The 18,465-nt window shown below is 41.5% G+C and overlaps 1 protein-coding gene across 1 annotated transcript in view; it reads right to left on the bottom strand.

Moving 5' to 3' along the window:
* TTC28 (tetratricopeptide repeat domain 28) overlaps window positions 1–18,465 on the bottom strand; it is a 641,766-nt gene that overhangs the window by 106,976 nt on the left and 516,325 nt on the right. The window contains exons 7-9 of the mRNA XM_023538443.1: window positions 5,114–6,455; window positions 3,327–3,850; window positions 396–505 (exon numbers count right to left, since the gene is read on the bottom strand). Of these exons, the coding sequence (XP_023394211.1) occupies window positions 396–505; window positions 3,327–3,850; window positions 5,114–6,455 (1,976 nt within the window). The remainder of the gene's footprint in view (window positions 1–395; window positions 506–3,326; window positions 3,851–5,113; window positions 6,456–18,465) is intronic.

The raw sequence follows: 18,465 nt of genomic DNA, 5'->3' as shown, positions 1-18,465 counted from the left end.
CAGACAGACAGACAGAGAGAGACAGACAGAGAAGTATCTGTTGATAGTACTAGAAACCTATAAAGCAATTAAATCCAATAATTACAAATTCTTGGATTACTTACTTCTGTCATAAAATATATGTACGTAATTTCATATTAAGGTTTAATAAGGAACAGCCTCATATAATAGAAGAATTCCAAAAAAATTACTGAGAAATCTATCACACAACTGAATAAGAATCTTTACTGTGGTTCAGCACTTCTGAGCTGCTACAGGCTGGAAATCCTGTATGTCAACCCAAGTATAGGGGTCAGCACCTTCTGGCCAATGTCATGACTACTAGGATAGTAATCCCAAGGTCTCTCATGCTTCTGGAAAGAAAATTCACTTGGGACAGGGGTTCTCCTGCTCACCTGGTGTTGAGCCTCCTCTAGGTTCCCACTAGCCCAAAGAGAGAGGCCAAGACCGTGACGAATTTTGGCTTCATCTTCTCTTCGGCCCAGTTGCTCAGCTAACCTTAAACCTGCAATCAGATAGAAAAAATTTAAGGACACATAGAAGATAGACAATTCCACCTGCCAAAGAGTTCTAGAGGGTAATTCTACCTGAGGTGTATATAAAAAATGTTAACATAGCTAGATAAAGTGCAAGACAAGAGTAGAATCAGCCAAGGCAGGGTAAGCATTCTCTTCAAATTTTGTTAGCAGCAATCTTTCCAAGACATCCCAAGATGCCCGAGCAAGAGCTCAGGTGATGGTTATCAGCAGACAGCTTGCAGGGCAGGCAGAAACAGTGAAATGAATGGAACCTAACCTGCCACCCTCTCAGATGCAATTCCTAGCTTTGCAAATGAAAACTCCTGGCTTATAAATTGATCTAACCCAATTCTTTGGCTGGCAAACGCTTTTCCTGACAGTTCATATTCAAGCACAGAAGCCAAGTTGATACTTTTTCCTACTTCACATGCACAGCATCCAGTCAATATTGATGGGAGACACATTTGATGTCCTCCTGAAAGCAGAATGCTCACTCACACCGCCTGACCCTGCCTTCTGTTACTGATGCTACTAACGCATTTCACGTTCAATCTGTTTTTTCTTTAAGACTGAGACTATGATGTGCCTCAGCAGGGTTGCAGAACAAGTGCTATTATGAGTTGAAAGCCTTAAATGAGACTGTCTTCACTCTAATGGCTTTCAGATAGACACCTGCAGTTTGGGTCACTTACCTACAGTAAGCTTCTGGATTTCAGGACACCAGTGACCTCCAGGGCTTTGTGGAAACCAAATAGGAGGGTAACCATTTATTGTATTGGCCACTAAGCAGTTCTCAGCATCACTTTGCCCTCATTATCTTGTTGTCTGTACATAGGAGTTCACTTGTGCAGAAGACAGCATGAAGGCTCCCACACTACAACTGCATGCACAAAGGACTTTTTCTAATCTAATTCAGGATGGGTGGGAGCCTGCCTTTGAGCATGCTGGGCCTGTGAAATTTTAGACTTTTGAAAAGGAACTGAGTCAGTTGAGAGGCTAATAAAAGTGATATTCAGGTTCAAGCTCATAAAATATTATGCATTTCAAAATGCACATAACTCAGAAAACTTAGAAATAGCATTTTAGGTTTAAATTATGTCACTGGGTAACAAAAATAATACTTGCAAGTTATTCACATTTTAAAATACCTCACAGAATAGGAACATATGAAAGAAGATGGTTCTTGGACGAAAACCAGGAGGATACTGGTTGTTTTAACCTTCAACAAGCTAACCATAATCATTCTTCAATATAGCTATCCCTGCCAGGTCTGAGTTGGAAGTAAAATTCATTGAAGTATCCCCACTAGAAGGTATATTCTATGCAAGCAGGAAATTTGCTTTGTTCCTTATTGGATCTCCAGCATGTAGGACACTCTTTGGCTCATAGTCAGAGGTTCAACAATAAAGAACTAAAAGCCCAATGATATCTGTCCCACCCCAGTTTCTATTTGCTTCTGCCTCCCTACAAATCTAACCCATCCACCTAGCTCTCCTGGAGCCCAGTTTGCTAGGAGCTAGTTGTATAATGCCAGGTAAGTCACTGAATTACTCCAGGCTCCCTTTCTTCATTTGCAAAAGGAGAAAAAGCTGGATGAGACCAGTGGTTTTAACCAGGTGTCTATACCAAACACCTGGAAAGCTTGTTCAAAAGACTCAAACCAGGCCCCACTTGTGTGATTCTACTGTACTGGGGCCAGGTGAGGTTGATCCAGAGCCCCATTTGAAAGCCAGGAGAGAGAGCACTAAGATGGTTTCCAACTGAACTGTTTTCTCATTGTAAGAGGGTACAGACCCAACTCAGAGCACTCAGAAAGGGCCTTCCAGGTGCCCTGCTCCAGTCACAGTTCATGAGAAGGGGTATCTGGTTTGGCCCACAGAGCATACCAGGCTTTCCATTGAAGCTTATCCACAAGACACCATGGAGATGCCACATTAAGAATTTAGATCTCTGCAAGACTTTAAAACTACAAGAAACAATACAAATGAAATTGAGAGTGTCCCATAAATACAGAATTATGTTACAATGTCTCAGGCAAAGCAGCTGCTTTATGGAAACAATATTTCAGGAAGTACAAAAGAACACAGCTGAAAGGTTGTCATATGCTGGGTCTGAATTGAACAGTTTTCACAAATTCAACTAAAAATCGCCCCCAGTCTGTTGGAATTTTACCACAGTCAAGTTTCAGGAAATCGAAAGCCAGTTCTCATGTTTAATGCAGTAAGGCAAGCTCTCATTGAGTGGGAGCCAAATAAGGTCTGGGACGTGGCTCCCAGCCTCTCGGTAACCTCCAGGCCAGCAGGCCAGAGCAATCTCGGTCTGTGCAAAGGAACACATGAAACATCAGCCCCTGGCCCATTGTCCACTTTGCTTCCTGCTTCTCTCTCTCCAGGCTTCCCAGCTGGGGCTCAGGAAGAAGAGAGGATACAACTGCCCCAATCCTACTGGAACAGAGGGGCATTTTCCTCCGATTCTGACCCTTAAATTTTACATGATTATATCTTACTTTATTCACCTTGGATGAAAATGTCTTTTTCACTCAGTAGAGAGTTCTGAAAAGGAGGGTATCTGCTCCTTGGGCAGCTGGCTGACAGAGTAAAACAAATTGGAAACTAGAACACCTTTGTTCTTAGCAAGGAATACCCAGTGCGGGGCATCATGGTTTGAAGGTGGAATTGACAAAGTGGCCTCTGAGATCCTCACTCCAAACAGAGGTGACCACTCAGACTGTGCATACTTTTTTTCTGAGTAGACTCTGAACTCCACCTCAGAGCAGACCCAGAGACCATGACCGGCCTTTAGACTTACCTTCCTGTAAGTACATGACCGCCTGGGAATAGTTTTGCAAGGCATGATGGGTCCTTCCGAGGCTACTATACGATACTGTCTTGGCCACCAAGTCATTCATCTGTGCAGCGATGCTCAAGTGCTGTTCTTGATAGACCACAGCCCTCTCAAAGGTACCCAGAGATTCGTACGTCAGGCCTAGGTTTCCGTAGGCTCGGCCCTGGCATGTGGGGTTGTTGGTTTCCTCTGCAATCTGCAGATCAAGCTGGTGGTACTGTAGGGCTGTATCATATTCCCCCATCTGCTGGTAAACGCTCCCCAGGCCACAGGCTGCGTCACTTTCCAACGCTCGGTCTTTCATCTCTCTAGCAATGCTCAGCTGGCGTTCAAGGCAGGAAATGGCTTGTTCGTAATTCCCTAATTGGCTGTGCAGACTTCCCAGCTCTCCATAGGCCTGAGCTTTATTAAAGGCCTCCCCAAGCTCATGGGTGACCACGAGCCTCTTTTCAAAGCACACAAGGGCTTGCTGCAAGCTCCCCATTGCCCTGTGGGGATGTAGACAGAAAAGCAATGATATTATTTTGTGCAGGTGCAGACATGCTAAAGCCCCTGAGAAAATGAAAAGCATTTGTCACTGTCACTTACTATAGAAGCTCTTAACTCCTCTTCTAGCTAAAATCTATCATGTGCCCTTAGAGTGAGATGCAGGAGAATTTCATAATCTGGAAAGCAATTCAAAAGTCATCCCTTAGTGACCTTCCCAAGAGCCTGAGATTCAATGGGATATACACCCCAGAGGAAACATAAAATATATTAATAGGCACAATGATAGCAAGTGAACTGTTTGGTTCTTCGGGCCTCCCAATTTCCACTACCACTTAGACAATGTTTTTGAAATCACTTTACAATGGCTATAAATCTTTCACCCTGAGTTCCTCAGAGCACTCTGTGGGTGATGATTTAGTTTGACCCTTGCCCTTCCTCCACTCCAGGAGCCCTAATCCTCTGCCTATCTGGAGAGGCTATATATTCTGCAGTCGCAGACACCTTCTTGGGTTCCCCACATTCATAAGGAAAGCATCACCTTGACCAACAGTGTGTCTTTTTGTGCTACTAAGAAATGACATGATAAGAGTGGGAAGAACATAGATTTTGGCAGCAGACCAAACCGACTATGTGCAGCACACCGATTCCTTTCCCTGGGCCTCAGTTACTGCATGATAAAAAAATCACACATCCCATAGCAGATGATAAATGTAGAGTAATACAGGATTGCTATAAAGATTAAGCAAGATATCTATACAAGGTACCTAGCATGATTATATGTTTATTCACTCCTGCCATTATCAGCTGGCTTTCCCTAAAAGCAACAAAATGGGGACCTCTTTATTGGTTAAGTACAGACGATGTATTAAAAACCACAATCATAATGTTGGAGGCATTCAGAAAAGATCAGTTAAACTGCTTCATTCATCTTTCCCATTATCTCTTTTATCCTGCTCATTAAGATATAGTCAAAAGGCAGTGCAGTTGAAGTCAGAGAGCACTGGGGTTGACTCTCAGCTGTCCATTTTAAGCTGTGTAATCTTCGAGACTAACCTAATGTCTCTGGGCCTTAGTTTCTTCCTCCATAAAATAAGGGCAATATTATGCCCTGCTTAATTCATAGAATCATTGGAAGTACCAAATGACATAAGTATGAAAATGCTTTGTAGTTAATAAACCACCATGCTGACATTAAGTTGCCATTACTGTCACAACTGCTCTTTGTGCAGGTTTATCAACCAAATTTTCCTTGTCATTTTTACCTGTGTCCATTTCCTAGGCCACGGTAAGCCTTGGCTTGGTCTTGCATGCGATTCAGACTCTGGGCAACAGATAAATATTGTTCATAGTACTTGATAGCTTCCTCATAGTCACCCAAAGCCTCATAGCAATCCCCCAGGTTGCCGTAGGCCCGGCCCCTGTCAAGCACAGACTCGTTTCCACTTAGCTGCTGCAGCATGGCCAACTGCTGCTCGAAGTAGCCGATGGCTTCTTCCATCACATTCATGTTCATCTTTGTGATGCCCATGTTGCCATAGACCTGGGCTTCTAGACTTGGATCCTTTAGCTTTTGCCCTAGATCCAGCTGCTCTTCATAACACTTGAATGCCATTGTGTATTTCCCAAGGGCCATGTAGACAGCAGCCAGGTGCCCGTGAGCTCTGCACTCGCCCGGCAAGTCACTCAGCTCCTGATATACCTCCAGTTCCTGCGTGTGATAACCCAAGGCCTTGTCATATTTCTGGATCATTCGGTATGCAGTGCCCAGGGCTGCATATGCACTGGCCTCCAGTCTCCTGTCTTTTACATGGTGAGCTAAGCCCAGCTGCTGCTCATAAAATTTTATTGCACCATTTATATCTTTTTTACAGATGAATATATCGCCCAGGTTCCCTAGGGCTCGAAATTTAGCCTGGGAATTATTCAAGGACTGAGCTAGGGACAGCAGGTACTTTTGACACTCTTCAGCTTTGCTGAAGTTCAGTAGAGCCTTGAATGCTAGGCCCAAGTTGCAGTAAGCTTTTGCTTGGCTCAATTTGTCATGAAGGTCTTTGGCCAGTGCCAGATCCTGCTCATAGTACTTCACCGCCTCCTGGTAGTTTCCAAGGCAGTAATGGGCATAGCCAAGATTGTGGCAGACCTTCCCTTCTCCTTCCATGTCTTGAAGGTCAGGAGAGAGCCGGAGGTACTGTTCATAATAGGGGGCGGCTTGGACATACTCCCCCCGTGAGCAGTGAAAGTTGCCCAGGTTGCTGAGGGCCCGGGCCTCACTCTGGATGTCACGCAGCTCCCGGGCAATGTTCAGGTGGTTCTGATAGTGCTGCAGGGCCCGGTCGTGGGCACCCAAGGCCTGATAGGCCACAGCAAGGTTCCCATGTGTGGATGCCTGAGAGGCGCGGTCATTCACTTCCATGGAGATCTGTAGCTCCTGCCGGTGGTACTTGACCGCCTGGTCGTACATGCCCAGAGCGTTGTAGGCATTGCCCATATTTCCATAAGCACGGCCCTGGGCAGCGTAATCGCTCAGCTCTTGGGCGATGCACAGGTGGGTCTTGTGGAGTTTCAGTGCAGTATCATAATCACCTTTCATCTGGTGTATGATTCCTGAGAAAGAGAATAAAAGAACAAAAAAGGTGGGAATAACTGATTAGCAATTTGGGAAAAAACGTAATTTGCAACTCAATTTATACTCAAATACAATCCAGATGAATTAAAGAGTTTAAAATAACAGAAGGTAGAATTAAATATTTATTAGCTCTCCAGAGGGGGGATAGCTTTCTGTGCTTCGAAGCAACAACAGCAACAACAAAACATTGACAGATTTGATTACAAAAATAAAACATTTTGTACTTCAAATATATATCTAAAATTAAAAGGCAAACGCAATACTAGAAAGTGTATTAAACATACATGAAAAAATTCAATAGCTATTGTTTGTAAAGATTTCACTCGGTTTGATTTAAAAAAATCAAGGCCCCAATTTACTAAAATAGGCAAAGAACAGTAAGTGTGAGCAGACAACTCACATCCAAGGATATCCATAGAGTAACCAGAGGGGAAAATGCTAATTTATTTTAATAATCAAAGAAATGCAAAATAAAGCAACCCTGAAGTACCATTTTACTTTTGCTATGTTAGCAAAAAAAAAAAAAAAAAAATTTAAACATCTTATACTGACGAGGTTGCCCTGAAATTGGGAAACACATCAACTGCTAGACATAAACTGGAACAGCCTTTGGAGAAGCAGAATGGCAAGAACCACAGAGTCTTGCTCAGACCCTGCAATGCTACTCATGGGAATATAGTATTCTAAGGAAATCATCCAACAAATGTAAAAGCTATATGCGTAACCATCTTCACTGCAGCAGTACAGATTAGTGGAAAATCAGAATCATCTTAAATGGCAAACACTGGGGTCATATATCACTTCAATAGAGGATTATGCAGTCGTTTAAAAAATAATTATAAAGTCTAGGCAGGAAAATGGGGGAAAAAGGTTTTCACAATATGTTAAGTAGAAAAAGCAGAAAACAATGCTGCATGCTCCCTGTGACAATGACTAGAGAAAAAAATGTGCACACGCAGAGAAGATTATGCCAAAAAAAAAAAAAGTTGCCTTGTTAGGTGATGGGATTTGAATAATTTTTGTTCTAAAATTTCCTGTAATTCTGCTATATGGCTTTTATTGTCAACGATAATAGCACTTAAAACAACCCTCATAAACTATGCTATAGCTGCTAAGCTATTGTTTTCACATACAGTCCAAAATGAGATATATCATAAAGTAGTTCTAAATGGTAGATATCATAAAAGTAACTTGGGAGATGGCTTTAGGATGAGCCTGGTTCATCCCAGTTGAGGGTGGAGTGAGAGGCACTGGAAAAAGTGGAGAGAATCTAGTATGCAAAAAGGTTTTTCTTTGTCCTTGGTTTTGAACACTCTTCCATGCATCAACGTACGAGCTTTGCACTAGTGACCAAAAACTGCAGAAGTACAAAAACTCAAAACCACCAAGATGTGTTCTTGTTAAAATGTCTGAAAGAGAGGCATTGAGAAAGAAAGCTATCAAAATCCAGCCTCTGCAATCTGCTTCTCTCTCTGACACCTTTCATTCATTCATTCACTTAAACACTGACCCAGCAAACACGAACTGAGTATTGTATACTAAGCCCTGTGGTAGGCAGCAGGGGTAGAGATAGAAATGAAGACAGGAGTCTGCCCTCAGAAAGCACACGAGGTCATAAAAGAGACAATCATTAAACAATGTAAGTACACATAATAAATGCTGAAGTGAGGTGAGGAGAGAAAAGCACTTCAGGGCCGCTCTTCTGGTCCCTAGTTCCTCTCCTGCCTGCTATGGAGGTCTGCCCTGCCACAGGAGTCATGCAGATCTCTGGGCTCAGCCATCTCTTTGACATTAACTGGACTTAGGGTACTGGATAAATCATTTAGTCTCTCTGAGCATTTTTTTCAGGTCATCTACAAAATGAGGAAAATAACAATCGTGATACCAATGTTAGAGGGTAGTAGTGAGGATCAAATGAAACTAAAAATCTATAAAGTGAAATTCAAATATTAGTTACTGATATGCTTCCAGGAAAGAGCACTCTGGAGATGGTAGAGATTAAATAAACTATGGCAATTCTTCTGTGTATTTTCAGATATGAGTAAAATATTTCATAATTTAAAAATAACTAAGAAATCATGGTACTCTATGCAATGCAATAACATGATACCATTAAAAATGGTGAAGTAGAATTGTATATATTGACATGGGAAAGATTACAATATATTAATGAGATATATAGTTATAAAACAGTGCATTTATTAAAAACATTAATAGGATGTGTGTATATGTTTATATTTACATACAGCATAAAATTTATTTAAATGTTAACAGTAGCAATCTTTGAGTAATGGAAGGGCAGTTCTTTTCTTTTTGCTTATCGATATTTTAAGTGTTTTTTCTATGATAAATGCATAACCCTTAGTCTAATAATTACTGAAGGTATTTTTGAAACTCTAATCCAATAAGTAGAGTAATATTCCTGGGGATTGGGTCTGGTCACTTCCCTGGGTTGGAGAAGTCACCAGCATCCTAGCTGATAGGTCAGAGTTTGTCAGAACCTGTCTCAAGGCTAGAAAATCTAAGCTGCCCAAGAGGTAATACCTTAGCATCACCTGGAACTCTTTTAGTGGTGAAAAATTATTAATGACAGAAACATCTCAGTTCTAAAGACATGTATTTGTCTTGTACCCTTACACTGTTTTTATTTAAAGAGAAAAATTTTAGATTCAAATTTTCAGGTTTCCTTAGAGAAAGTGAACCATTTATTCCCATTCTCCTCACTTCTGTTTTTCTGAAATGAGGGTCAAAATGTCTGTCCAGCCTTGAGTCCATAGTTATGGAAAAAGCCAGAGCTGGGGAATGCAGCAGCAATGCCTGCATCTCCCTCAGATTACTTTTTCCCCCAGTAATGTCTTTGATATTTTTCCCCACAGCTTTTGGGTTTCATTGCATTGATTTTTAAGCCAATATGATCAATAGTTGATTGCTAAGATGATGCTGAGAGGAAGCAAGCAGTGTGAGACCTTCAAAGACAGCAATCAGAAGAAGCGTGGGTTTTTTGCCTACTTGCTACCATGAAAGACACAGGTCTCCTTGCTAGCCTCCCACCCTTCTCACTTGTACCCCATCATACAGGAAGCTGGCTAAGTATCTAGAACACACACTATAATGGAAAAGGAACAAAACTTTAAGTCAGAAGTCCTGATTTACAATCCGGCCTCTGTAAGTATACCAGGCTCCCACTTATTCATTTAAATATATTTGAGACAGTCACTTTATGTCTCTGAGCTTTTCTTTCTTCTTTTAATAGAAAACTTTTTGGTGATTTTTGCCTTATTATTTATAAGATCAGCTGATAATCATCTTGAAGAAATGGTATGAGAAACATAATAGTGTATATCAATGAACTTTGTAAACTATAGCCTGCTATCTAAACATGATTCGAGCAGTATTTAGAGAGTGAGAGAAAGGAAAAGGAATTCTATGTCTCTTACTGTCACAGCCTTAAGAGTCTGGCTTACTTAATAGGGAGCAGTTGGGATGATAATGGCTACCCAGTGTTCAACAATTTGTGAAAGAAACTACCTGCTGGTTATGGCAAAATGATCTGACCCCCAGCCGGCTTTGCCCAGGCACTCTCCTTTTCTCCTCCCCTTCCTCCTCGTCTGACATTTCCAAGGGTCTACAAAGAATTATAGGAAGATTCTCAAAACAAAGACTTCTGGACACAGAAAAGGTAAGGAAGATGGACCTGGCCTAATGGGAATTTTTTCATCTGCCCTGTGTCTCTGCTGTCCCAGCAGCTGCCAGCCAGAATTCTGAACGGAACATTACACACTCTTGGCAGCCTTTCTCTTTGTTGAGGCAACATAAAAGCGGCCCTATGGGCTGCCAGCAGAGTGACTGCACATGCTGAGGAGATAATCTGCAGATCCTCCTTTGCTTTTGAGACCACAGCTTGATTTTCTAGGGCCATCACTCAGATGAAGACTTACAGAGGGCCTGTCAGCAGGGGTGTGCTAGGTGACAACAGTGCTGCAGGGAAGGGAATTAAATGAAGATTAGTGGGGCAGAAGAACATGCGAAGCCGAGTTCTCACAAGGGCGTGTGGAGCAAGAACATGTGGTTATAGATTTATACATCAGCACGGTAGGCCTCTACCTATGTGTCAGGAGTGGTCACTGCCATGGGAATTAACAACACCTACTTCAAAGAGCTGTTGTGAGAGCCAATAAGATCATGCTTACTAGAAGCTAGCACAAGTGCCCAGGACATAGTAAGTGCTCAATTATTTTGCTTTTACTATTACCCATTACCAGCAAAGACCAAGGGAGATGTGAACAGGACAAGCCAAGCAGAAGAATTTCTGCTGAAACTAAAACATTTAGTATTTTAGCTGTGAATCCTGGCTACTTTTTGTCTTGTGAATTCTCTGAAAGTAGGGCCTCAGTGTGCTTCCACAAACAAAAGAAGCCCTCTTCTCACTTATTGAAAATATTATTGTTCTGATTATTAATAGTGCACAATCCAAATGAGGGTTTAAGAGCTCATCTGTTCTTTCCCACTGCTTTCAAACAGGTTGAGTTCTGCTCCATCCTAGCCAAATCACCAGCTATTCTCAGAAGAAACATAAGATTTGGGAAATGGAAGAGGCCCTCCCATAGGCTCACTTTATAAAGGACATGACCTGGGCCCATTGAGAGGAAGTGAGTTAGTGGCAGAGCTGAGGGAGGGACTCTTGACCCACAAGCCCTCAGCTGTACCAGCATATCTGCTGTCAAGATGAGGAAACTGTTATTAGACTCACTAGGTATAACATGAAACAGTAGTTGTGCTCTCATCTGTTAGAAATACATATGGGAGTATTTACAAATGAAATGACATGATGTTTACAATTTCCTTTAAAATACTCTAGTAGGGGGGAGTAAGTGGGTGTATAAGTGCATGCATGCATGTGTGCATATGCATGTACATGTGCATTTATAAAAAATGGATGAAACAAAATTAGCAAAATGTTGATAATTGGGTTATGAGTGTGGGAGTTCATTAGACTATTCTCACCATGTGTGTGAGTAAATTCTCATAACAGAAAGTTAAATCAAATAATGAAATATGCAGAGAGCTATACTGTGTGTTCTTCTGTAGCCCCTTTTGGATCAGGAAACTCGTCCTCATAGCTAAGTCCTGATGTGGATGTTTAAGTTCATTTTGAAGTCTTTGGGACTTCAGAAGAGAAAGAAATAAGCTGGTCTCCAGCCTCTGTAGGTATACCAGCCTCCATATCCTTTTCCAGGCTGGGGGTTGGACATGTGTAGACTGAACACAACAGAGTGCATTGTCTCACTGCTTTATCTATAATCATGATATTTAGTTTTACCTTTAATTTCAAAGTGATCTTAAAGGATTGGATGATATTTTGTCTATCAAACAGGCATGGTGAGATCATATGGTAAAAACAGCTGAGAACACCTGCTCCTCAGAAGCAGCACTGCATATTTTCACGGTTCCTCCCAATCTTCCTCCTCACCAGGAGGAGTGGCCCCAGCTTCTCCAGGGTATCCATCATTCCAACTCTAGACATCTTTAGGTTCCCCGGATCCTCTCTCTCTCAAGTTTCCACAGAGAGTTCCTGTATAGTGTACCTAAAATATTTCAAAGCTTGGGGTGGGACAGAGGGAACAGACCTGGTTATTAAACAGATGGCTGGAATCTAAGTGCTCTGTATTAGAAATGCAAACACTGGATATTTTCATCTAACTCACTTTCCAGTTACTATTTATGTACCCAAAGCCAAGTCTCCATTATTTTTGCCAAGGGAGAACAAACAGCAAAGGTACAGATACTTTCAAATGGCAGAAATTCCAAAATTACTTACATAATTTCAGCTACAAGCAGCTTTTCTTGAGAATTTGTGCCTGACTCTCTACTTGACAATCTCATTCACACTTCAAAAGAGTCCTATGAGGTCAGAATTGTGGTCTCAGAGACCCAGAAGACTCAAAAACTTATTCTGACCCACACAGCTCTAAGTGGCAGGACTGATATCGGATCCTAAGGCTCTTCTGCCTGAGGAGCTGATACCCTTTCATCTGCTCCCTTTCTAGAATGAAACCAGAATGCCTTCTAGTGAAAGGTGGTCATGATTTGACACCCATTTCTTCTTCATTAACATTGGTACACTGTCATGGCAAACCAACCTTTTGGAACCTATATATGAACAGACTGATGGTCTGGCTAAATTTGTATCTAGAGTAAAAAAATACACATTAGAGACCAGAAAATCCTAAGGAATGTAGAAGGCGAAGGCAGATGTAATCATCTGTGTGGGCACCACCTCCTGGGCCTTCACAAGTCTCTTCTGCCGTTGTTTATCTTAATTACATCTGTCTACTTTTTCTACCAAACCCACCAAGCTCTTCCTGTTCCTCCAAAGCATAAGTGAAGTTAAAAGCCTGTTATCTTCTTTTGCTTCAACAGCAATTCAGGATGTCTTCAGTGACATTGAGAGTTCGGTGGCACTTCTGTCCCAGATTCCAACTGCCCTTCCCTTCCATTTCTATTCTAAGGAGCCCACTACGTTAAGGTTGAGGAAACCCATGCACGTGCCTCCTCTCCCTCCCACAAACACACCGGAAACTACCTGTTTCCCCACCCTCCTAGCTTCACTTTGGTATGACTGACAAATAAAATTGTATATATTTAAAGTATACAATGTGATGATTTGATATACATATACATTAAGAAGTGATTGCCACAATCAAGTTAATTAATCACTTTTGTGGTGAAAATGTTTAATATCTACTCTCAGGAAATTTCATATATTTATCTTATTAACTATAGCCACCATGTTGTACTTTAGAACGCAGACCTTTTTCATTTTATAACCAAACTTGAAGGAAATAAAATACAGTTGAGATAAGGAGCCCCAGATTGCTCAATCTCTGGCCTTCGAGGCTCCCCTTATGCTGAACAGAGGCAGAGTTAGTTCCTCTGCAGTTCCGTCCTGCTATTGTCCTAAAAATCTGGGCTGAATGACAGTAACAAGAAGCCCACTGGAGCCCAAAGATATTTTACTGCCTGCATACATGGTTCCACTTCCTACTTCCCTCAGATAGTTAAAAACAAGACTGCAGGTGAATAGCTCAGAAATTCCCTGGGCCTGTACAGCTGTAAATCCTCAGCTGGTAAGAAAGATTAATTGTGCCATGAAGTAGGGGAAGCAATAATTAAACCAATTAAAAAGGAGGTGGCTGGAGAGGGGCACTCTGGAGATGGATGATGAGGTAGGAAGTACTAGGCACAGTCATCCCTAATGGCTGTGGCCAGGCCACTGTGAGAGAACTTGGTGGGAAGCCCAGAGCAGAGTGAAAAATATGCTGGGCTTGCCTGGCCAAGCCCTGCCATTAGTCACTGTTTGGAAAAGGCAAAGTGTGCCTGGTTTTCATTCTGGATCACAATAAGAGGTGGGAGGCACCCTCATAAGTTAACAATGCAGAGAATGTTACAGGGAGTTCATTTCGATATGAAATAAACAGTTCTTTTGTTTCAAGGCGTGGAGTAGAATTACTGAAATGCAGAGATAGCTGTTTCTGCTCCTCCCTTGAGCTGAGCCTCTAAAAACTGGACCAGTCCCACCTCCCTGGAGCACCTTCTAAGGGCCCCTGTGGCCTGCAGAGTAAAGTTCAGACCAATTAAAATGCATTTATGAGCTTTCCAGACCAAGCTCCAACCAAGTCGTTCCTGCTCCATGCTCCCAACAACGAAGACATCCCTCTCACCCTGGGATCCACTCAATCCCACCCTGCCTTGTATGCCTGACCTTCTCATCTCATTCACATGGCTTGGACTGCCTTTCTCTCCCACATGTGGCAGACTGTATTAATGACCTACACTCTCTGGTTGTCTTCTACAACCAGATATGTATTTCTCTACTCAGAAGTTAGATGTGCCCAATGAAATGTGAGTAGAAGCGATGTTACTTTCTGACAGAAGCATTTAAGAGCTGGAGTACGATATTCCATGCTCTCCTTTCCCCTGCCTCATTGACTGAGGAAGCTATGTGTTCCAGATGGTGCCGTTATAGGAAGATGGAGTCATGGCAGGTCCGGATTAGTGAGCTGCCCCTTCAGGTTACATGAGCCTGTGGCAGGCTGTATATGATTATAATACTTGTTTGGGGCCATTAAGATTTGTGGGCTGTTGTTACTGCACCAGACCCAAGCACATCTTGATGGATATGCCATCCAATATCAAACCTCCAAGTCCTTGTCATAACCTACAATTTCAGACTGTCCTAACAAAGCCTGTGTGAGGGGAGAGGCACCTATTAATAGACATTATTACTCGAGGGGCTTTTAAGTCATCCACATTTCTGGATGTTCTAAATTCTAGCCCTGGATCAAGTGAGACCACTAAAATCTATAAATTTTAACCAAATTACCTTGCACCCACACAAAACTGGCTTCAATGAATTGAGGTTTGATCTCAATACCCTAGGATTAGTTGATTTGTTTTTGAGTCAAGATTGCTATTAGGAAAAGCACACTGAAATCTATTATAATCTTTACTGTTAAAATTTTATTGATATTACACCTTTTGTTACCAAAATCCCTTATACAAAATCTCTCTTGAGAAATTTCTTTTAGAATTCAGCTTTCCTTCCCCTGAGGAATTCCATGCTCCTATCTTTTGGGTAATGAGAATTATGTGTTACCTTTTTGCTTTGGCCACCAGGAAGCTCTGACTCAAATATGAAACTCTATTATAACAACTAAGTTAGTCTTTATGGGTTGCATATTTGGGCTCTTTTCCTTGATCTTGGTTTCCTATTTTTAGTTGTATTTTTCCGATCTTGATTTTCTATTTCTATTATATCATCATTTGATATTGTAAGCTAAGTAAAATTCTTTATGGAATGAAACAAGTTATAAAGAAGCAAGTAATCAAAAAACTGTTTTACATCTGTTGCATGCTCAATTGACTTTGCCTTGGTAAACTGCCTATACCCCCTTAGTCTGCCACCTCTTGACTTTGCTGCAACTTGTTTCATGGGCTCTGTTCTATCAGCTTTAATAACCCAGAAGTATCAGTTACTTGGAGATAGGGTTTATGGTTGAAAGGCGTTGTGAGCATAATTGGAAGTTCGCTATTGCCGGCTCTACTATTTCACTGTCTTGTGCTCTTAGGGAAGTACTACTTCTCCCAGCCTTAAGTTTTCATATAACTCTATTTTCTAGGGCAGGGGTCCCCAAACCCCAGGCCACACAGCAGGAGGTGAGCAGCAGGGGAGATAGTGAAGCTTCATCTGTATTTGCAGCCGCTCCCCAGTGCTAGCATCACTGCCTCCGCTCCACCTCAGATTATCAGGCATTACAGTCTCATAGAAGCACTAGTCCCTGGTGCCAAAAAGGCTGGGAATTGCTTTTCTAGGGTACTGGTATTATTCCAAACAGCTTCAACAAACATAGTCCTTGATATTACAAATAACAAAATGAAAATATGCCACTCCCTCTAGCATTATTTCACTATAGGATGGAATTCACTCTAACTCTTAGATGCCTTCATATTTCCAAAGCGAATACACCAAGGGGAATGTGATAACAGATCATTTCATCTAAGGAGAGTGAAAAATCGTGGGCTCTTAGATTATAGCCAAACTCTGCATGTGATGTGAGAATGGGGCCCATTTCCTTAAGGGTTTTAGTATGTGCATGTGGTGGGCCATTTTCGGTTATCAAAGTATCTGAGGGCCCACACTGGCAGGTTGTGGGTAGGGTCAGGGGTACCAAATAGCCTGTACCACATGGGAAAGTCCTGTACAATGAAGAACCATCACACCCCCAAGTGCCAATAGACCACAGTGAGGAACACTAGGTGCTCTGAGGTGATTTTATACCCTGTCACTAATAACTTGAAAGAAAAAAAAAGAAAATTCATCTCTATACTGTCATCCAGCTGAAGTCATTAAAATAAATCATCAAAGCTTATTAATGGGGAAGTCTTTTGGCTGGTATCCAATAATTTAAGGAAAAGGCTGAGAAACTAGAAACCTTAATTTTAAAATCTAACTTACTGACTGATTGCCTTCACCAGTTTCTTACCTGTGAAATGAGATTCACTGAGAAGGTAAATTAAGACACCTATATATAGATTTCCTCACAATTTCATTAAGATAAATAAGAAAGAGGAGAACCCTTCCTAAATAATAAAGATAGTAGTAGTGGAAATAATAATGACACTAATATACAAAATGCTCCTTGGTGATCTCATTTGATACCATGACACCAAGATCCAACTATGTGACTCCCAAATATGCAAATCCAACTCAGAGTTCTCTCCTAAATCTTAGTCTCATAAATCTAACTGCCTACTGGATATACCTGAGATAACCTAAAACTCGATTTTTCCAAAAATGTTTGTGAATTGTTCAACAGAATTAAATCTAACGTTTTATGGCACTTGTCAGTTTTCAGAGTCTTTGGGCCTCCATTCTCTTATTTGACTCTAGTACAAAGACAAGGTGGCTGGGTTTGCTGTTGAAGACACTCACAAATTCCACACAGTCACTATGTTACAGAGCTAGGACCTGAACTCAGGACTACCACCTCCCAGCCCAGCATTTTCCTCCTGGGTTACATTGCCCCTTTGAGAGCCTGAGGCAGCAATTGCTGCAGAATTCAGCTGTGCAATCTGGGGTGAGAATGAAGCCCATCCCCCAGGGCCACATCATTCTGTCAGCCCAGAGAGGATGAGAGGATGGCATGGTCTACCCAGACCAACAGGGAGCCCTGGAAACAGGCAGGGAAAGGGAGGAGGAGCAGAAGAGCTGGCCAAAAGAACAGCCCTTCAAAATGATTTCACTTTGCAAATTCAATTGCAAAGACAGATGGATTTTCCAGCAAGGCTGGAGAGAAAATTATGAAATCTGCTTTCTCAAGGCAATCAGGTTTGAAAAGCTTCATTTTAAAAATTCATACTGGATAGAAAAGTCAAACTCTATGACTGTGTGAAGTGTTCTAGCTAGATTAAGCATAATGCTATCAAAACAAGTGATTCATATATTCTGCTCATTTTTCTATTAGTACATGGGCTTTTGGTTAGGGCAATTTCAAAAACATGGAAAAGAGCAAAATAGGATTGAAACTGTGAATCTATTTACTGCTTTCAGTTTTTCTTTCATTTCTGTTTAATTGAGAGGGATTTACTTAGGAAATTAGAGACTCCTGAGGCTGCTTACTCATGTACAACATAGAGATATTTGAATATGTCTTCCTAGAAAGCTCTTAGTGACCTGCTTTAAATCTATAACTCCATTTACGTCCTTTACTCAAGTTGTGAACTCACAGGATCCGAGAAACCTGCAGAAATCACCTAAACTCGGGATTCCTAAAACATTTGTTAGTTCTTGACATATCTCAACCCTGCTAATTCAGGGAGGGGTGGATCCCTGCCTGTCTATTCTGCCAGACCACTCACCTGTCCATTTACACTCCTATCTCCAGCCGACCACTTCTTCTATATAAATATAAATAAAGGAACCACCTAATCTTTCCTGCTCTGAGCATATACAGTAATGCTAATACAGAATACCATTAGTGTCAAGACCCAGAGCAGAAAACTTTAATGCTTCTGTGGCTTTCTTTTTGTCCTCTTGGTGTGCATATTTTTACATTATTGAGATTCTATAATAGATCAAAATTGAACATAATCTCAAAAACATTTTTTCAACTATAAAAATAATATGTGTTAAAAAAAAATGCTCTGGCACACAGTAAAATTTGGCTCACCCAACACTCATTTTCAACTTCCTCCTTCTCTCCTTTGCTGCCTTTGGCTATGGGCTGCAAAGCTAAATATTCACTCTACCAGCTTCCCTGCAGTCAGGGTTAGTAAATGACATTTCTGTGGTCAATGGACCAATACAGAACTCTGCTGGCATTTTAAGGAAAGCTTTTGTTTTTCTGATAAATGGATAAAGAAGCAGCTGGCTCTGCATCCCCTGCTTCTCCTGATTTGAACAAGTCATAAGCCTGGAGCTTCAGCAGC

This window comes from Pteropus vampyrus, unplaced genomic scaffold, assembly GCF_000151845.1.
Source record: "Pteropus vampyrus isolate Shadow unplaced genomic scaffold, Pvam_2.0 Scaffold223, whole genome shotgun sequence".
NCBI lineage: Eukaryota > Metazoa > Chordata > Mammalia > Chiroptera > Pteropodidae > Pteropus > Pteropus vampyrus.
Note: the sequence above shows the minus strand (reverse complement) of the source record. Positions and strands in the feature narration are given on the sequence as shown.